The sequence below is a fragment of the Prenolepis imparis genome, unplaced genomic scaffold (assembly GCF_030444845.1).
Source record: "Prenolepis imparis isolate NDT839.2.m4 unplaced genomic scaffold, iyPreImpa1.0 SCAF_6, whole genome shotgun sequence".
Lineage (NCBI taxonomy): Eukaryota > Metazoa > Arthropoda > Insecta > Hymenoptera > Formicidae > Prenolepis > Prenolepis imparis.
Window position 1 is genome coordinate 8600314 of NW_028141164.1, and position 17670 is coordinate 8617983.

At 35.5% G+C, this 17670-nt stretch overlaps 1 protein-coding gene across 1 annotated transcript; it reads right to left on the bottom strand.

Moving 5' to 3' along the window:
• Positions 1-6987: 6987 nt before the first annotated feature.
• Theg (Testicular haploid expressed gene) lies at positions 6988-13032 on the bottom strand. Its single transcript, XM_083039567.1, has 7 exons — positions 12919-13032; positions 12334-12437; positions 12158-12250; positions 11683-11826; positions 10539-10662; positions 10185-10410; positions 6988-7184 (listed from the first exon to the last, which is right to left on the bottom strand). Exons 1-7 carry the CDS (start codon positions 13030-13032, stop codon positions 6988-6990), a joined length of 1002 nt encoding a protein of 333 aa, XP_082895693.1.
• Positions 13033-17670: the final 4638 nt, after the last annotated feature.

The following is a 17670-nucleotide window of genomic DNA, read 5'->3' on the forward strand; positions in this document are numbered from 1 at the left end:
TTACAGTGTATCTTATATTTATATATATATATAATATAGATATATAAAAAAAAGATATATATATATATATATATAAGTATAAGATACACTGTATATTATACTCATTACGCATTCAAGGAGTTAAGTTTAGATTAAGTCAGACATAGGACGAAATAATGAGATAATTTCGTTGCACGAAAATAATTAGGCGAAATTCTTTATATCTATATAATATATACAATATGTATGTATAAGATACACTGTAAATTATACTCATTACGCATTCAAGGGATTAAGTATAGATTAAGTCAGACATAGGACGAAATGATGAGATAATTTTGTTGTACGAAAATAATTAGGCGAAATTGTTGGTATCTATCTATATATATATATATATATATATATATATATATTATATAGATATAAAGAATTTCGCCTAATTATTTTCGTGCAACGAAATTATCTCATTATTTCGTCCTATGTCTGACTTAATCTATACTTAACTCCTTGAATGCGTAATTAGTATAATTTACAGTGTATCTCATACTTTTATATATATATATATATATATATATATATAAAGAATTTCGCCTAATTATTTCATGCAACGAAATTATCTCATCATTTCGTCGTATGTCTGACTTAATCTATACTTAATCCCTTGAATGCGTAATGAGTATAATTTACAGTGTATCTTATATTTATATATATATATAATATAGATATATAAAAAAAAGATATATATATATATATATAAGTATAAGATACACTGTATATTATACTCATTACGCATTCAAGGAGTTAAGTTTAGATTAAGTCAGACATAGGACGAAATAATGAGATAATTTCGTTGCACGAAAATAATTAGGCGAAATTCTTTATATCTATATAATATATACAATATGTATGTATAAGATACACTGTAAATTATACTCATTACGCATTCAAGGGATTAAGTATAGATTAAGTCAGACATAGGACGAAATGATGAGATAATTTTGTTGTACGAAAATAATTAGGCGAAATTGTTGGTATCTATCTATATATATATATATATATATATATATATATATATATATTATATAGATATAAAGAATTTCGCCTAATTATTTTCTTGCAATGAAATTATCTCATCATTTCGTCCTATGTCTGACTTAATCTATACTTAACTCCTTGAATGCGTAATGAGTATAATTTACAGTGTATCTTATACTTTTATATATATATATATAATATATATATAAAATATATATATAAAAAATATATATATATAAAAGTATAAGATACACTGTAAATTATACTCATTACGCATTCAAGGAGTTAAGTTTAGATTTAATCAGACATAAGACAAAATGATGATAATTTCGTGGCACAAAAATAATTAGGCAAAATTCTTTATATCTATATAATATATACAATATGTATGTATAAGATACACTGTAAATTATACTCATTACGCATTCAAGGGATTAAGTATAGATTAAGTCAGACATAGGACGAAATGATGAGATAATTTTGTTGTACGAAAATAATTAGGCGAAATTCTTTGTATCTATATATATATATATATATATATATATATATAAAGAATTTCGCCTAATTATTTTCTTGTAATGAAATTATCTCATCATTTCGTCCTATGTCTGACTTAATCTATACTTAACTCCTTGAATGCGTAATGAGTATAATTTACAGTGTATCTTATACTTATATACACTAGCGGATCCTGATGTCGATAGCTCTTTAATGTTTGTTTTTCTTTATTTATATTTTTTAAACAAATTCAGAAAAACCGTTTCTTTTAATTTGCAAGGGGGGGGGGGGTTTAACCCCCCCAGGATCCGCCAGTGAATATATTCATATATACATAATCAATATACATTATAACATGTACATATTAATATTATACAATGTTTTAGAAATAAAATGATAAATGTATGTATATACAATATTAATATAAATATTAAGAATATAAAGAATTAAACAATATTAATATGTATACATAATATTAATATGTATACATAACAATATTAATATGTATACATAATATTAACATTACATATATACATATTGTATATACATATAATATATACATATGTATTCATTATTTTATTTCTAAAACGTTTTTAATCAAGCGGAATTATTTTAGATAATATTAACGGATGAAATCGCGAAATATACAAAAATGAAAATCAAAGCAACGATATGAAAATGATAAATAATTATGTTATTTTATTATAATATTTATGAACAATTATTATTCTTTAACTTTCTTTAGCTTATATTTCTTGTATTTGGTTCCTTTAATTTTTTCATCAATTTAATTTGGTCAATACTTTTAGAATAAGAGCACGAGATATAATACACGAAATAATAATAATATATGTATTTAGCGAAATTTGATTTATACGAAATGTGTATTACATGTGCAATATTAAATTTCACACACACAATTACATATATTTTCAATTTTTATATCATAAACATAAAATTACTGAGCTTGAAACGAATAACGTTTAATATTTTAGTACAATCCGAATTAAGCTTGTATATTAATATTTATAAATCAATAGTAAAAAATTCGATATGTACATGTGTAATTTCTTAAAACACATGTCTTGCAAGATTTATATGATCGAAAGCCATCGCTTAAGGAGTTGAGATAAAACGACGAATATATTTTTCGGTACTGTATTCCGCACGGATGTTTATATCTAATTTTTATAAATATTTATTTATTTGTGTATTGTAGTAAAAGAAATTACCACTTTATATTTTTTATTATTCGAAAAATGCACGAAAACGAAGCAACAGGTTTAACATCGCCGTGGAGAGTGACGCGTGAAATTGCCGACACAATTTTCAAATTCCCTCCATCGTTTATGATTTGTACATTGCGCTAATTTGCGAGACGTCGCTGATGAATCAAAACTTTATATGATCATAATTTTTTGACATTTTTGTGTGTAATAAAACTCACGTCGTGCGTAATTAATATCCCGTGCAAGTAATGTTATGTGAATGCCATAAAATTGTAGCAATAAAGAAACAAACGAGACCAGAGTGTCGACGACACAGCAAAGTTGAATAATTTAAAGTTTATTTAATTTATTATTTATGAAACTAATTATTCCATCTCTGGGCGATGCGTTATTATTGTGTATTGTATATAATGAAAAGAAAATATCTTCGATTATTTTTTAAATAGTACCTTCTTAATGTTAGAAAGAATAGGACATAATTAGAATGATTTCCTTTTCTTCGATATTTCTTTGTAAGTGGCTAAAAAAGATCAGAAGAAAATATTCCAAGAATACAGTAGTTTAAGAATAATTAATACTGACAAAATTAAGCTTATGACAGGAGGAATTTCTATTTTAACTTTTAACAAAGACATTTTTCTACCTTTTCTCTATCTCTTTTTCACTTTTACGAAAATCGACAATGTTATACTTATGTTTGAAAGAATTTCACGCTTATAAAAATATCAATATATGGAAATAAACATATTTTTTGTTTCTACCATTTTAGTTTACATTTCAGAAACTTGAATTTATAGTTTAGATGCATCCTCTCAGAATCCCAATCATAATTTCAAAGTTAAGTTCGTACATATATAAAAGTTTCTTTCAGTTGAGTAAATTTATCGACAGTCGTTTTCAGAGAGGAAAACTCTCAACTCTCAGCTACCACTTACACATTTATCATACACTACATCGTAATGATTCACTGGATGGAATAAGAGATTTGGAAATCCGGATATATATGAAACAAGTAAAACGTATAATCCCCGTTATAAAAATATTCAGAGAGTGTATAAATGCCGACCTCAACGTGCATTGTATTTGCATACCAATTTATCTCAGTGTTTCTCATATTACCTATGCGATCCTTATCCTTTTCTTATAATAAAAAGATTAATGAAACTGCTACTTAATTAAATTTATCTTCAAATATAATAAAAAAGCATCTTTAGTAAGTAAAACAAAAAAAAGAAGAAGAGCAACAATTAAAATTGTCGTCAGATAACAATTTTGAAAATAAGGCATGATTTTGCTGAAAAATGGCTTTACCTCCTATTTAATTCACAAAATTCTGTCAAACATACGCACTGAGATAAAACGAATAAAATGAATCAACATGCTCCGAAAGCTCTTAACCCAATTTGAGAGGCACTGATTTAGGTGACCGCGAGTAGCTGCCGCGCATAGTTTCGGGTTGCCGAACGCACTCTCGCTCCGATAAGGGGATGCAGGTCTGTGGACCAGAGGAGGACGGAGGAGAAGGAATGGAGAGGAATGGGGTGGAACGCAAGAGAGAGAGAGAGGGGTCAAACGCGGACCGCGCGATTCTGGTCGACGGTGACAGCCGGGGCGTAGGAGTGTCGGAACGTGAATAGAATTGCGCGAACGGATCGCACATATTCCTGCCGTTTACATTTATATTCCGTTCGAACCGCGATATCCGTCCTGAGTCGACCGCGCGGAGTGTATTTGCGGAGGTCCCCATCACTTCCGCCCCTCCGTAGCCGCCAAAGTTCCTATATCTTGTCACGATTCGACCGTCGACATTGCGTGTCTGACGTTTGCTGAATCGCTTTAACCCCTTCGGATCCATTTTTCATGCTCCCGCTTCGCTATTCTCTCCCGACGCTATTGACGCGAGCCGGATCCCGCTGGATCAAACGGCGGATCAAGGCTGTTCCGGTGGTGGAAGAGGGTGAAGGATGATAGTAGGCGAGGAAGGAAGGGGCGGATATATATATATATCGAGGTGACCCTTTGAAACAAAATTTGCTTTCGGACAAAGCTAGAATTTTTAGCGCCAGTCTTGCAAGCATTAAAGTTGGCCTCTCGATCCTTTCATTCTCTTTATCCGCGACAGGATTTGTTATCAATCGCTTTTCGCATGATGAAAGGGGTCAAGAAGGCTGTGGGTGAGTGTGTGTATCTTTCGGCGTATAATAAAAATTCGCCGTTTTTGCGTCGGTCAATTGATATTAGAATTCGTATAGAATGGGATCTTGTTTCACGAGAATAAATTTCAACGATGCATTCTTTGAATTTGGAATGTGTCGATTTTTCGATTCAGCGAGAATTCCGAGAAAAATCCACATCTCTTGTAATTTTTTCATCTTAACGTTAAGTATGTTTATACCTAAACGGACAAGAAGTTTCTAAACTAATTAAAGAATGTAATTAAATTCGATGCTTTAATGGTACACAAGCGAAGCTTACATATTGGTAATTAAATAAAAGTTTATGACGTTCAATTAATCATTTCGCTGAAGATAATTACACAATTTTGCTCGTTATTAAAGTTAATAACTAATTGTGTTCACGTATTGTACGGTATTGTGTTGAATTTCCTACAAATAGGTATATAAATGCCTTAGATGGGGAGCAACGTGCGTACGTGCAAAACGACGTTTCAGCTTATCACGAACAAGTGTCGTATTCGAATGAACGATCAAAACCGGCAATCGCTGATGAATCTTTGTGAAACTGCGCAAAATACATATATCGGAGAAGGACTGCTTGTTAAAGGTCGACTCAAAACGCGCCTCTTGTAAAGCTTTAGGTACTTTGATCGTTCGCTTCTTACACTGCTATTAGTAACATTAGCCAGAGAACGAGATGTTAATTAAGAAAAGGTCGAGCGTAACAGAGAAGAAAAATATTCGCTATTAGAAATTCAAAGACCACCCCTTTAATTTCTCGACAAAGGTAAAGACGTACAACGTACCTTTAATTAAGTAATTTTGCAATGTCGAATGTTAATGTCGATATCATTAGAGAAGCAAGAGCACAGTATCGTACTGAATTCACGAAATGAGCATGCGAATAAAATAAAAAATATACTAATAATATAAATAAGCATACAGATTATTCCTCGAATAATTTGATCTGGTCTTTTATAAGAATCGTATCCGCAAAAAATCGTATATTTTGTTGGAATAAATAACAAAAAATCCGTCAATTTAAAAATAACAAATTATTACGTATGTATTATTAAAGTCAATCCATCATGTTTCTCTTTTTACTTGTTATTTACGCAAATGGGGACTTGTCGGTCCGTCTCAGAGAGAGAAAATATCCTTCGCGCGTAAAGAGGGTAATACGCTTACCTCCGCGCTTTGCCGTATAAACGTCCCTTTAATATCGCGGAGCGTTTAAGGACGTGTGTCGTATTTCTCGCGCATTCCTTCCGCAAATAAGAAAATACCGAACGCGTTAAAGTCCGGCGCGCTCTCGCTCTCCCGCGACCTCCTCCTCTCGTCTTTCCACTCGGGATATCACGCGAACGCGGAATGTCTTTACGAAGTTGCACGACAGCTAGAATGTTCGTTATAACATTACGTAACAGTAATCCGTTTCGAGTGCTAGCAGATTGCCGGCTGGCCTAATTTACGACGTCGACGTCGGTTATATCTCACGATTTTGCCGCAACGCGCTCATAATGCAACACGAGACAGACCTGCACGCTTTTTGATATATTGCACGTACTGTCTCGCGAGGCGAATCGTAGTGCGTTTGCAAAATATAACGCGCATCCGTATACGTGTGCATGTTTCGCGAATACATCAAAGTACGGCGCTAATACGAGATCCGTTCCGATTATCTCCCATGTGCGGTGAATTATTATTCTTGCGATATATTGTATATTCGATATGCAATCTCTAATGGCCAATTCTAAATCACAATTTATTAATGAAGACAGATATATATTCGGTTTACATATATCCAGGTATTATTACGTAAATGTTTTTTCCAATACATTACCGTTTATTGGGATTATAATATAATATGTTTTTGCTCGGAGAAAAAGTTGAAAATTGTATTGTACGCGTATAATCCGGCTCTCTCTCTTGTGAGATTATACAGGGACACGCGGAAATTACGACAAAAATACGAAATTTTTAACGAGCGTCTGTACACAAGAGAAGGACAAACTGTAATTAAAGCGTGGACGTGGGTTTATACAAATTTACTCCATTCCCGCGGGATTTCATCGTTTAAACGCGGTTCTCAATCTCTTGAAGACGGGTTTAGGGTATTTCTTCGGTTTGGCAAGAGTCTTGAGACGTTTGGAACACCTCGCCTTTAACGCCGCCGGCGAAACAACAAAGGCATCTTCACGAAGGTCTGTCTGCCTTCCCGTAGGACGCTGGACGGGTTTCGCCAAGGCGATTACTCTCTCGGAAGCTGCGGCATTAAACGGGGGTTACACCGTCTGAATGGTCAGTCCTACCCATTAACATTGCCTTGTTACCGCTTAATTTTTATCAACGGTTCACCGCCTCTGCACAAGGCAAGAGTAACTGCATTGTATTATGGCGTAAACTATTTTGCGCGGTTATACCGGTAACCATAATCTCACCCGAATTTCATTTCGCACGAACCACAGCCGTGCGATATTTGTTTGATTAGTTGGTTGGCAGTTGCGTTACACGACTGTGTAATAGCAATATGGATTAATGTTCTAAACATGCAATGTGTTTGCGTGAAAAGCAAACCGTTAATCATAGTCGCGCGTGATTATGAAAACGTTCATAAATAAATTTCTAAATAACTGTAAAATATTTAAGATATGTCGCGTAACGTTTGTTGGAATTACCCTCATCGTAAATAATGATTTGAATAACGCGTTACATTTTTTCTGCTTTCACAAAAAATAGAAAAGAAAAAGTACATTAATCAAAATTGAGATAATTTAACAGCATGTGGATAATTCCTTTTAGTACGTTAACAGCATTAACTGCTTAAAGAGAGAGAAAGGGAAAGAGAGAGTTATTTGGTTAATATTTAATATTTTAATCTTCTTTCGCCTCTCCTGAAAAGTAGAATATTTTGATTTATGTCTCTTGCTTTATAGCCAGAGCGCGCGTGAAAGATATATTACAAAAGTTGAGCGCGATCGAGCGCGTTTTTCACTATACTCTCTCTCTCTCTTCTCCCGTATCTCGTATTTTATTACAGACGGATTTCAATGGGGAAAAACGTTGCGCGTCGACTTGCTCTCGTCGCGAGCGATTATACGAGAAAATTAAAAGCGGCCGGCTCTCTCGTCTTATGTACCTGCGCGCCTTCCTATTATCGCCGAGAGACTCGATGGATTTGTACGTTTTGTACAGGCAACGTCTCGCGCGCAAAATTAAATTCCACATCAGCGACGAGACGTCGGTTATGCCCGACGATAGCTCGAGGAGAAACTTAAGGAGGCATCCCCTTAGAAATATGTTACAGGGAAAGTTACGTACAACGGGCGGCACGAACGATACTCAGGTTGACTCAAAGAGGGAAAGAGGAAGAGAGAGAGAGAGAGAGAGAGAGAGAAAGAGAGAGAACCCTTGGGTTGTGTTCTCGATACACAGGTTTGATCCGACAATCGACTCTCGACTGTTTAGACCCGTTTATTTACGTTCCTGTCGCAACGGCGGTTCAAAGGAAAATTAGTCTACTGTCGCACAGACGCCTTGTCAATCGATAGTGGAAGAAGTTGTCGTTTAATCAGACGCGGCCGCCTAAACGCGCTATACGAGACAGACGAGGTAAAAACTGAAATGTGACCGAGCATACTGATAGCGAGAAATATTAAAAAAAAATAAACAAGATAAGGAAAAAAGTTTTGATATTAAAATGATGAAAACAAAACTCGATATTTGTATATAGAGTATAAAAATAAAATTAGAGAAATAAAAATGTACCAATGAAGATATACTAAATACATAACGATAATTGCGTAACAATAGAGAGAAATCACATCCGATTTATATATAATATTAAGCAGTTTGCTAGTGATATTTAAAGCATTATAGAGAGCAAACGGCACTTTCACGTTGCGAGCGACACATTTTCGTTTAAATAATTACAATACCGATAATTGCAAGTGTCGCTAACATTATGATACGGAATAACGCTGTGGGCAAGGCGATCTGTAACAAGCCAACAAACCAAGTGCGACGGCATTGCAGGCAGATCGGCAGCAAAACACATTTCGTGTACCGCGAGCTTAATGTGTAGACTGTGTCCCGTTTATCTCCCTGTGTCTATATCAAATGCTACAAAATCGTTACCACGCAGTTATGGTCGAATGGAAAGATAACACAAATTCCGCATTATATCACGCGAGTTTAGTGATATCTGAAATTAATAACAAAATATTCTCGATATTGATGAAGAACGTACGCGATATGCCGGAAAAAAAAACAACACTTTTCCTATTACTTTCGCAAAAATTTTCAACGATTTCAGGTCAATTAATAATAAAAACAAACATATAAAACACATACAAATATTTTCAATGTGTGAAATATGTAATCTGATCGATATTTTTCATCAATGTTCGATGAATATTGAAAGCTGTGTGCTTGTTAAAAAAATATATATGAATTTTATTTTTAACCTCCGTAATATATATATATATATATATATATATATATATATATGTATATATATTACGAATACGGAATATGTTCGCGAAACCTCAATGTTACCGCATAAGCTATTGAACAGTCGCACAGCCACCGAGGAGCAAATCCGTCGTCTTTCCCGACGTATAGAAATGGGGCTGGCGAAATCACGGATTTACTATGTAGGGTGTCCCAAATTCATCGGATATATATATGCAGTAGTTGTAATAGTCCATTAAAATAAAATAATAGAAAATTATATCAGGAAAAATTGCAGCTGTTTTGACAATAAGAAAAATTCTGTATTTCCCGAATTATTTTAATATTAAAAATATTAAAAGCATTTTTCCTGAATTATATAAAAATATGAAATTGCAAAAGTTTTGTTTTTTCGTTAATTCCAACAAGAAATTTAACGGTATTTTTTCATTTCGAGGCATTTAATTTTTAAAATATTTATATTACAATTTATACAAAAAATTCCTAAAACAAATAATGAAAGAGAGATATTCCCATAAAACGCGTGTCGAAGAAAAATGCAGCTTATGATAAAATAGAGAGAAAGGTAGGTATCCGCATGTTAGGACACCCCATATAAGTCTAGTTACGGAAATCCAATAGCACGTAATAGTATCGGTACAGCGAACCGATATAAACGACAACGGAGCCGTTCGGATCGATGGCGATGAATATCGAGCGAGAAATCGGCGAGGAATTGCGGCTAAAACGGCTAATATGGAATTGAATAAAATTGCGCGTGTATCTGTATATGTACATATATATTGTATCCTACCGATGGCTTTCATCGCGGTCGGCGAAACGGCGCCCGGGATTCGCAACTGAATTTCCGGCCGTTTTTTTCGGACCGCGAGTCTCTCCATTCGTTTGCTGATCTGATAAGTGAGCGCGCGGTGTGGCACCTTGAACGGATCCCTGAATTTCGGCAGTACTCGAATCGCCGGCAGGGCCAAAAAGTACATACGCTCCATGTTGACCGGTCTCCACTTTTTCTTCTTAATCTAAAATATCCGGTGATATCCACGATCGATCGATTGACCCCGTCGTTAGAATTCGCGACGTGGCGAATACGCTCTTATCTAGATCGATTAATATTGATTTATGGACGAGAGAACGATATTTTTCTTACGGGTTTCCTCTTTTTGGGCCTTACGGCAACCTTAGGCGCGGCCAGTCTTTCTAGAACCCGCATGTGCCTTTGCCAGTCTTCCGGTTTTGTGAGAGCCCTGCGCAATTTGGCTATTCGTTTTCGCCTGGGGATTCAGAGCGGGGGATATATTTTATCGTGGGAATTTAAAAATATTTTTTTTTAAGGCAAAATCAACCCGGGATTAATGTTTCATCCATTTTGGCTTAAAAAGCGTCAGCACCAGTCTCTGCTGATTTATTTTAATTATATTTTAGTTATATAATAAAATTCGGAAAAAGAGGAAATAATAATGATAAAATAATATTGCGCTTATCGCTTTTAATCGCGATAAAGAAAAATATTTATATACGTTTCTTCTAATAAAGTTAGAGAATCTGTAAATGAAAAGTGTAGCGATATAATTGTCACGAGATTGTGGTGCAATACCCTAATATATTACACGATAAATGGATCGCGGAGAACTATTAAATTGATGCTTCTGAATCAATGATTGTAACTGTTGTAATGAATGTTCAGTGTAAGTGTAGTATAGAATTTCATTGATATTGAGAGCTATTAATAATAATTAGTTCTAGAATAGTATCATGTGACTACTATTAATTAAACATCAAATTTGATGCACAACGTTCTCTCTAACGAAATCGATACAGGAGCTGTTTTATTATTTGCTTGCGCTAATATATTATTAATATTATTGCAATCTTATAAAATCAAGCTAATTAACGGAAAATTAATATCGTTTTCCATGTATAAACATACGCGCGGTTTGATTCCGGAGTAATTTATATGCAAGTTTTATTTATTTTATTCAAGTTTCATGCTTGTAATGTTACGAAGAACTAAAAATACAGTAAAATAATAAATTTAAAAAAAAATGGAATAAATTTTGACTATAATTCTAACTAAAATGTAACAACTATTGTGTGTGTGTGTGTGTGTGGATATGCGATTAATTCTATAATTTCCATAGCGAGATTGAAAGAGACTATTTTCCGTATCTTTCACGTTCGCTACTGAGGTCGGTGTTACTTGTGCAAATCCGAGGAAAGATTATTTCTAGGATGCGCGTGTCGTTCTCAGAGAAAAACGTGACATGTGATGGTGGAAAATGTATCGACTTTACTTTTTCCTCGCTTCTCGTTCTTGACGCGCATTGCAGAATACGCGATACCGCTGGTAACGCGACTTTCGAACCTTCACCAGCAGATCGCTCACGGTTGCCTTCATGTTTTTGGTAGCTGCCAATTTCATCGTCGCCAGCAGAAGTCTAACGTTTAAGGTGCTTTTAAGTCAGCGTACATTTATCATCTACCAAGTTTTAGCTATCAATTTTCAACATATCGAAACTGCGTTAAATAATGGTTATAATATTTAATAAATATTTTATACATAATTTAGACAATTTTATGATATATAATATATATCCTAAAATTATTTAAATTATATATAATATGAAATAAATCATAAATTGACTTGTGTTGCTTGTAATCTGTCTAGGATCATCAATTGGTTCGTTTAATTTAAGATTGTATTTAACTCGAGATTCTCCCACCGAGACCAAGAAGCTTTCGGCATCGAGAAAACGGATATATATGCACCTTCTCTTGGGTAACGCCAGATCGACGATACGTCTGGTGCTTTTCGCCGCGAGTGTCTTCGGGTGAATACGCGGATACGGGGATGGCGCCGCGCTGCGCGATAATAAATTTTGTAGATGACGGACTCATATGGATAACCTGACGAGGTAGGAGAGAGCGGACGACTGTGCACTTACGCGGGATCATATTTCTTAGTTAAGAATTTCGGTTGCGCCATAACCCGGATGCGCTTGGAGGCGCGGCTCCTTAGAGCTGCGCGTCGAACTGTAAAAGGGCTCGCCTGAAAAATATATAGGTACGTCGATATACTCGTATCAAGAAGGATAGAGGATGCACAAAGGCCTTTCCAGGCGCGCATAGAGACACACTGTTCCAATATCTACCCCATCGATCGTTTTCAGCTGAACGTTTTTCCATGGAAGAGCGTTCCGCGTCTTTTATACAACGACCGTTTGATTCGACACGAGATATCTCGACGATACTAAATATTATTGATAGAAAATGTGTAAATATCTACAACAGCTGAGAAATTCTCACCAAATTCAATTGTATTATTTTATGATAATTTCTCGACTCTGAATTTACTTGATAAAATTACGTGAATTTACGTGATATTTATAAATATCATAATAATTTTATTATCAGAATTGTGATAAGAATGCGCGCGTATAACATGAAATAATAAAATAGTATAAAAATATATATGAGACACATTTCTTGTTTCAATATAAACGAAAATATGTATAATCGTAAATATGTACCAGGACATTTGTATCGACTCTGCGAAACCTTCTCCAGTTTGGACGGGCTAATTGCGCGGTGTGCTCCTCGCGCGATAAATGAGCCAGAGCGTATTTAACTCTCTGCGAGGGCATCTTCTTATCGCCTTTCGACGCTCCTTTTCTAACGTTTTCAACGTTTTTAACGGACTTTTCTAACGCTCGGCGCAATGATGAGCAAGCGTTTCTGGACTATGCTGGATTAAATTAAACTCGCGTCACCTCAACGATCCTCGAGCGGAAAAACCGCTATTTATTTAGGGCGGGGTGGGCGAGGAAGGGTGGGTACCCGCGGGAGAGATATACTGAAAATTAACTCGACATTCGCGGCTAACTAACACCGTAATTTTTTTTCGCCACCACTGTATGGCACGCGGAAATATTCCACAAGGAAATTTTTCTTTTTTTGGGGGTTTAGACAGCGCGTGACAGAGGGATGCGGGAACAAAATACGAGCGAGTTGAACGAGCTCGAATTTTGTTACGCCGCAGTTTTCAAGGCTGTCGGCATTTAACGCGTCTCCCGTATGTATATCTGTATGTATGTACGCACGTGTGCTTTCTGAAAGCGGCGAATGATGCGTTTCCCGACAAATATTCATCAAGCCGTTGCGGGCGTGTTGCATCGTGCGGATAACGCGTATAACTATGTGACAGTGTTCTCATTCTGCATGACAACGCAGTAAAATTCATCGCATAAACCTAGAGAGCATTTGCATTCCCCGAATATATCCGACAAACTCCAAATCACCGGAGAAATCTGCCATGATAAAGTTTTCTCCCCGTTTGTGTATGACTAATTGACCGTCCATGGATTTTCATACGCAAGAGATGTAAATATAGAGAGAGATTTACGAAAACCTACCGAGAGAGCTTTACCGGTAAAATTAAATGTAAACCTCATATCCTTCGGTCCTACTTAAAATGCATGCGAGAAGATTGAAAACAAAGACAGGGAATCGCGGAAGATGAACCGCGTCGAATAAGCGAGTAATATTATGCATTTTTTATGCGCGATGGAAAGAGTTGAAAAGGCTCATAATCCATACACGGGGATATTGAAGGGAAACGAAAGATGTAATCCTCCGGCCCGTCTGGATCGAAGTTTTGACATAACGCGGATAAAATTCCGTCCAATAAAAATCTCTTAGGAGACCTATTGGTTTTATTCGTATCGAATTGTACAGAAAAAAAACTGCACTAGGCACTCAAGAACCGTTGTTACTTTTTTCTTTTCTTCTCTCTCATCACTCTGTCTCTCTTTCCTGCTTTTCTTTCGCACTTTCGCCTCCAGCATCTTCCGCTATCTATAGCTATCGTTCTCTGCTGGTCTCGGTTCGTTTCGTAGTTTCCGTTTCCCTCTGATTCCGAAACTGACCTCTCTCTTTCTATCTCTCCCCCCCCCCTCCCACCATCTGTCTCTCTCTGTCAACCCCGCATGGGAAATCTCAAATACGAGTCTGTTTACCTGGCACTTGAAATCCCGGCGGATATCGATGATAAGATTTCGCCCCTACAGCCCTCGGCTTGTACCGGTTTGCCGCGTCACGTTTGCTGCACTTTCCCCTCCCATCCGATATAGTTCTCCGTTTGGATTATGTAATTTATATCATCCGCGTTAACTACCTTTGCGAGTCTGACCCTTGCAAGCGCAATAATAGCTCGCCGTATCAGAAACTTGCCCCAAAACTAAACTTACCCTGAAAGCGCGCTATGAGTATTTGTGGCATGATTGGTCTCATGATGCATTTATCATCATATGGCGTTACGTTATACATTAGTAAAACGATTAGGGAGAATTTAGATTTTCGGCATGTTGAATCGTGGATTTTATTCATTTGTATTTGACACGTAATAATTGAATTTGATGACATGTGTTTCTTATCTTTGAAGCATAATATTTTTCAAAAAATTAACGATAATATAAATTTCGAAACTAACAACAAAAATGATTTAAAAATAAATTCTTAAATCTCATATGTACGGTTTATTTTTCGGTGAAGCAACTTATAACAGATGCAGCCTTCTTTTGAGTAAATCAAGACTCTGTGCAAAAGTGGTACACATCTTTTTTGAGATAAATCTCTTTTAGAAATAAATCGCGGCGCACGTAATGTTTTATATGATTGATGCATTTTAACCATAGTTTATGCACAAATTAATTTAACGGAGTTGCAAGAGAAAAACTCACAGTCAGAAACTATACAGCTGTTTTTATATATCGTTTGCAGCGTTCGTGATCGATACACAACGCGAAATCTGTGTGTGTTGGGAGATATTCCCTTTAATACCTTAATTTCTCTTATATATATATTTCGCTCACATTTATTTAATGGAACGTCAGATATAATAATTCCCTCTCTCTCTCTTTCAAAATGCGATCTCTGATTAGATATGTACACGCGATACGATGATGAATATGTCACTGTCACCTAGAGCGGAAACGTTGTTTTACAGAATCCAGTAGAGGCGGAATTTCGGCTCTGGGAATATTCGTATATTCGTGCAGATGAAATTGGGATTTGTCGGATTTGTGGATATTTTGCCATTGCGTTACAGCGTTACGGATTTTTCAATATAGCAAGTAATCTCGATTATGCTCTTTTTATATATGTATATTTCACCGCAAAAAATAATATATTAATTTTTCTCTGAAATACATACCATCGCGCATATTGCATAAAAATTTTATAATTGTACCAATAAATGTGGATTGCTATATTTTGATATTTAATCGTTTCGCGATTTTCTCTATCTATTTTATTCACGTTAGACTAGAGATACAATGTTTCGGAAATTCTGTAGTTAATTTTAGCGACGATGTTCGCTGCTTCTATTTGCTCGACGAGGAACATATTGAAACCGCCGCAAGAAATCGCTCTGATATTCATGCAACATCGACTCGATCACGATGTCTTCTCATAATCCGTAAGAAATTCACGCTGAGAAAATCGACGCGATGAGGTAAAGAAGCTATTTACAGGAGTAAATCGGCCGGTATAGCGATTAATTTGCTTGTCTATTAAAATTAGTCGCCCGTTTCTACGGCAGTCGCGACAATTATCGAGACGCCTTACACATTCAAAGGACAGTGTGAAAAAATTATCGAGGTTGGCTCGAGTTCGCGCAGTGCACCGTGAAATTTCTAGGACCATGCAGTTTCTCTCTCTCTCTTTCTCTTTCTGGATGTGCAAGCTCGTCGGTCGAACTCGAAAAACTTGGAGGATGACCCCATTCGTCGTCGGGATCAGCGCGAAAGATACGACCAAGCGGAGAAAAGTTATCTCGCATCTACGATCGCGGGAATGGGGCTTGGAACGCGCGTTTTTCTTCCTTCTTCGTTCCGGGATGTCGAATGGCATAATTTAGTCGCAATTGCCAGGAGGAGTTCATAGGGCGGCCGGAATCGCTCGACTCCCGTTCGCGTGAAATCATATCGATGCGCCCGGAATCAAGTCATTTTTATACATATATGTGCGTATTCAGCGATCGTAGGAACGCGCGCTTTTGCCGCGTTAAGCAAAGTCATTTGTCAGATTTGTTAATGGCAAACAGTAAATTCCCGTAAATTTTCATCGATTTTAGCTGAAATTTTCGACATTATTTAGTTAGAATTTCCGCGATAATTTATTTCGCAAAATATACAAATATCTCTGTGTGTACTCTATCTCTCTGATATAACTTGTGTATGAAAATTTGATATTGCATATTAAGCAAAATCAGACTAAAATAAACAAGTTTGCAAAATATATGATACATTTCTGATTCAGAAATGTAATATCTATATAGGTACATTTCTGATTTAAATATATTTGTGCTATTTTACTGGGCCGTAAGATGTACATAATGTAAAAAAAGAAAGTTATACAAACCTATCTAAATAGATTAATCGTTGCATGTGTAATACCAGCAGATGTCACATAAATATTTAAAGATATTTTCATTTGACAAATGTTTTCATCGCGCGTCTTATCGAAAGCTGTCAAATTTTTACGTTCATTCTGACGCAAATAAAATATTTTAGCTAAGCGTATATCTTATGATAAAAATTTGAAATGACTTTTTTCGACAGTCGAGAAAATTCTTCAAATTTTATCGATTGTCTTTTTTTCAATTACTTAATTTTCTTATTATTAATCTTTCTAGTTTCTTATTTTAAATCAACGTGCTAAAATAATATGCACTTTTATTTTATACATATACACATATATTACATTTTATGCGCATCATATCTTTGTATGTACTCTACAACGCCACAAACTGGGAAAACTTTCTGTCGACAGACATTTCGCAGGTAACTTTAATTAGCATCGATAGGTGTAAGAAGCATCGATAATGCTCTGCAAACTCAGACGATGGGATAGCAATTCTCCGGAAAGTCCACGTAGAAGTTTAACGATTAGTGACTCTGTATACTCGTAACCTTCCTACAGTACCTTGGATTGTCCCGAGATCCTTCAGCGACCCCATCGATTCACTTAATGACCACTGAGTTTGAAGGGACTTAAAGCTTGTTGCCGTAATATAATTTGAGATTGTGAATCATTTATCCCGTTGCATTTGTTCGATAAAAATTGATAAAATCGACGAATAAATCGTAAATAATAATACGCGCAAATTTGCAATTTAATGTAGAATAATAATAATAATTTCAGACACATAAGCTTTGATAAGAAACTGATAACACTATAGTATCGTGTGATACGAAATGTTGTTCGTAATTAATACCGATCGT

Excerpts from the sequence above, each read along its gene's own strand:
- Theg (XM_083039567.1), bottom strand. The coding sequence starts at position 13,032 with ATGCCCTCGCAGAGAGTTAAATACGCTCTGGCTCATTTATCGCGCGAG. Across the intron at positions 12,438-12,918 it reads GAGTCGATACAAATGTCCTG|GCGAGCCCTTTTACAGTTCG; the intron begins GTACATATTTAC and ends TATATTTTTCAG. Across the intron at positions 10,663-11,682 it reads GAACGAGAAGCGAGGAAAAA|GCGAAAACGAATAGCCAAAT; the intron begins GTAAAGTCGATA and ends CTGAATCCCCAG.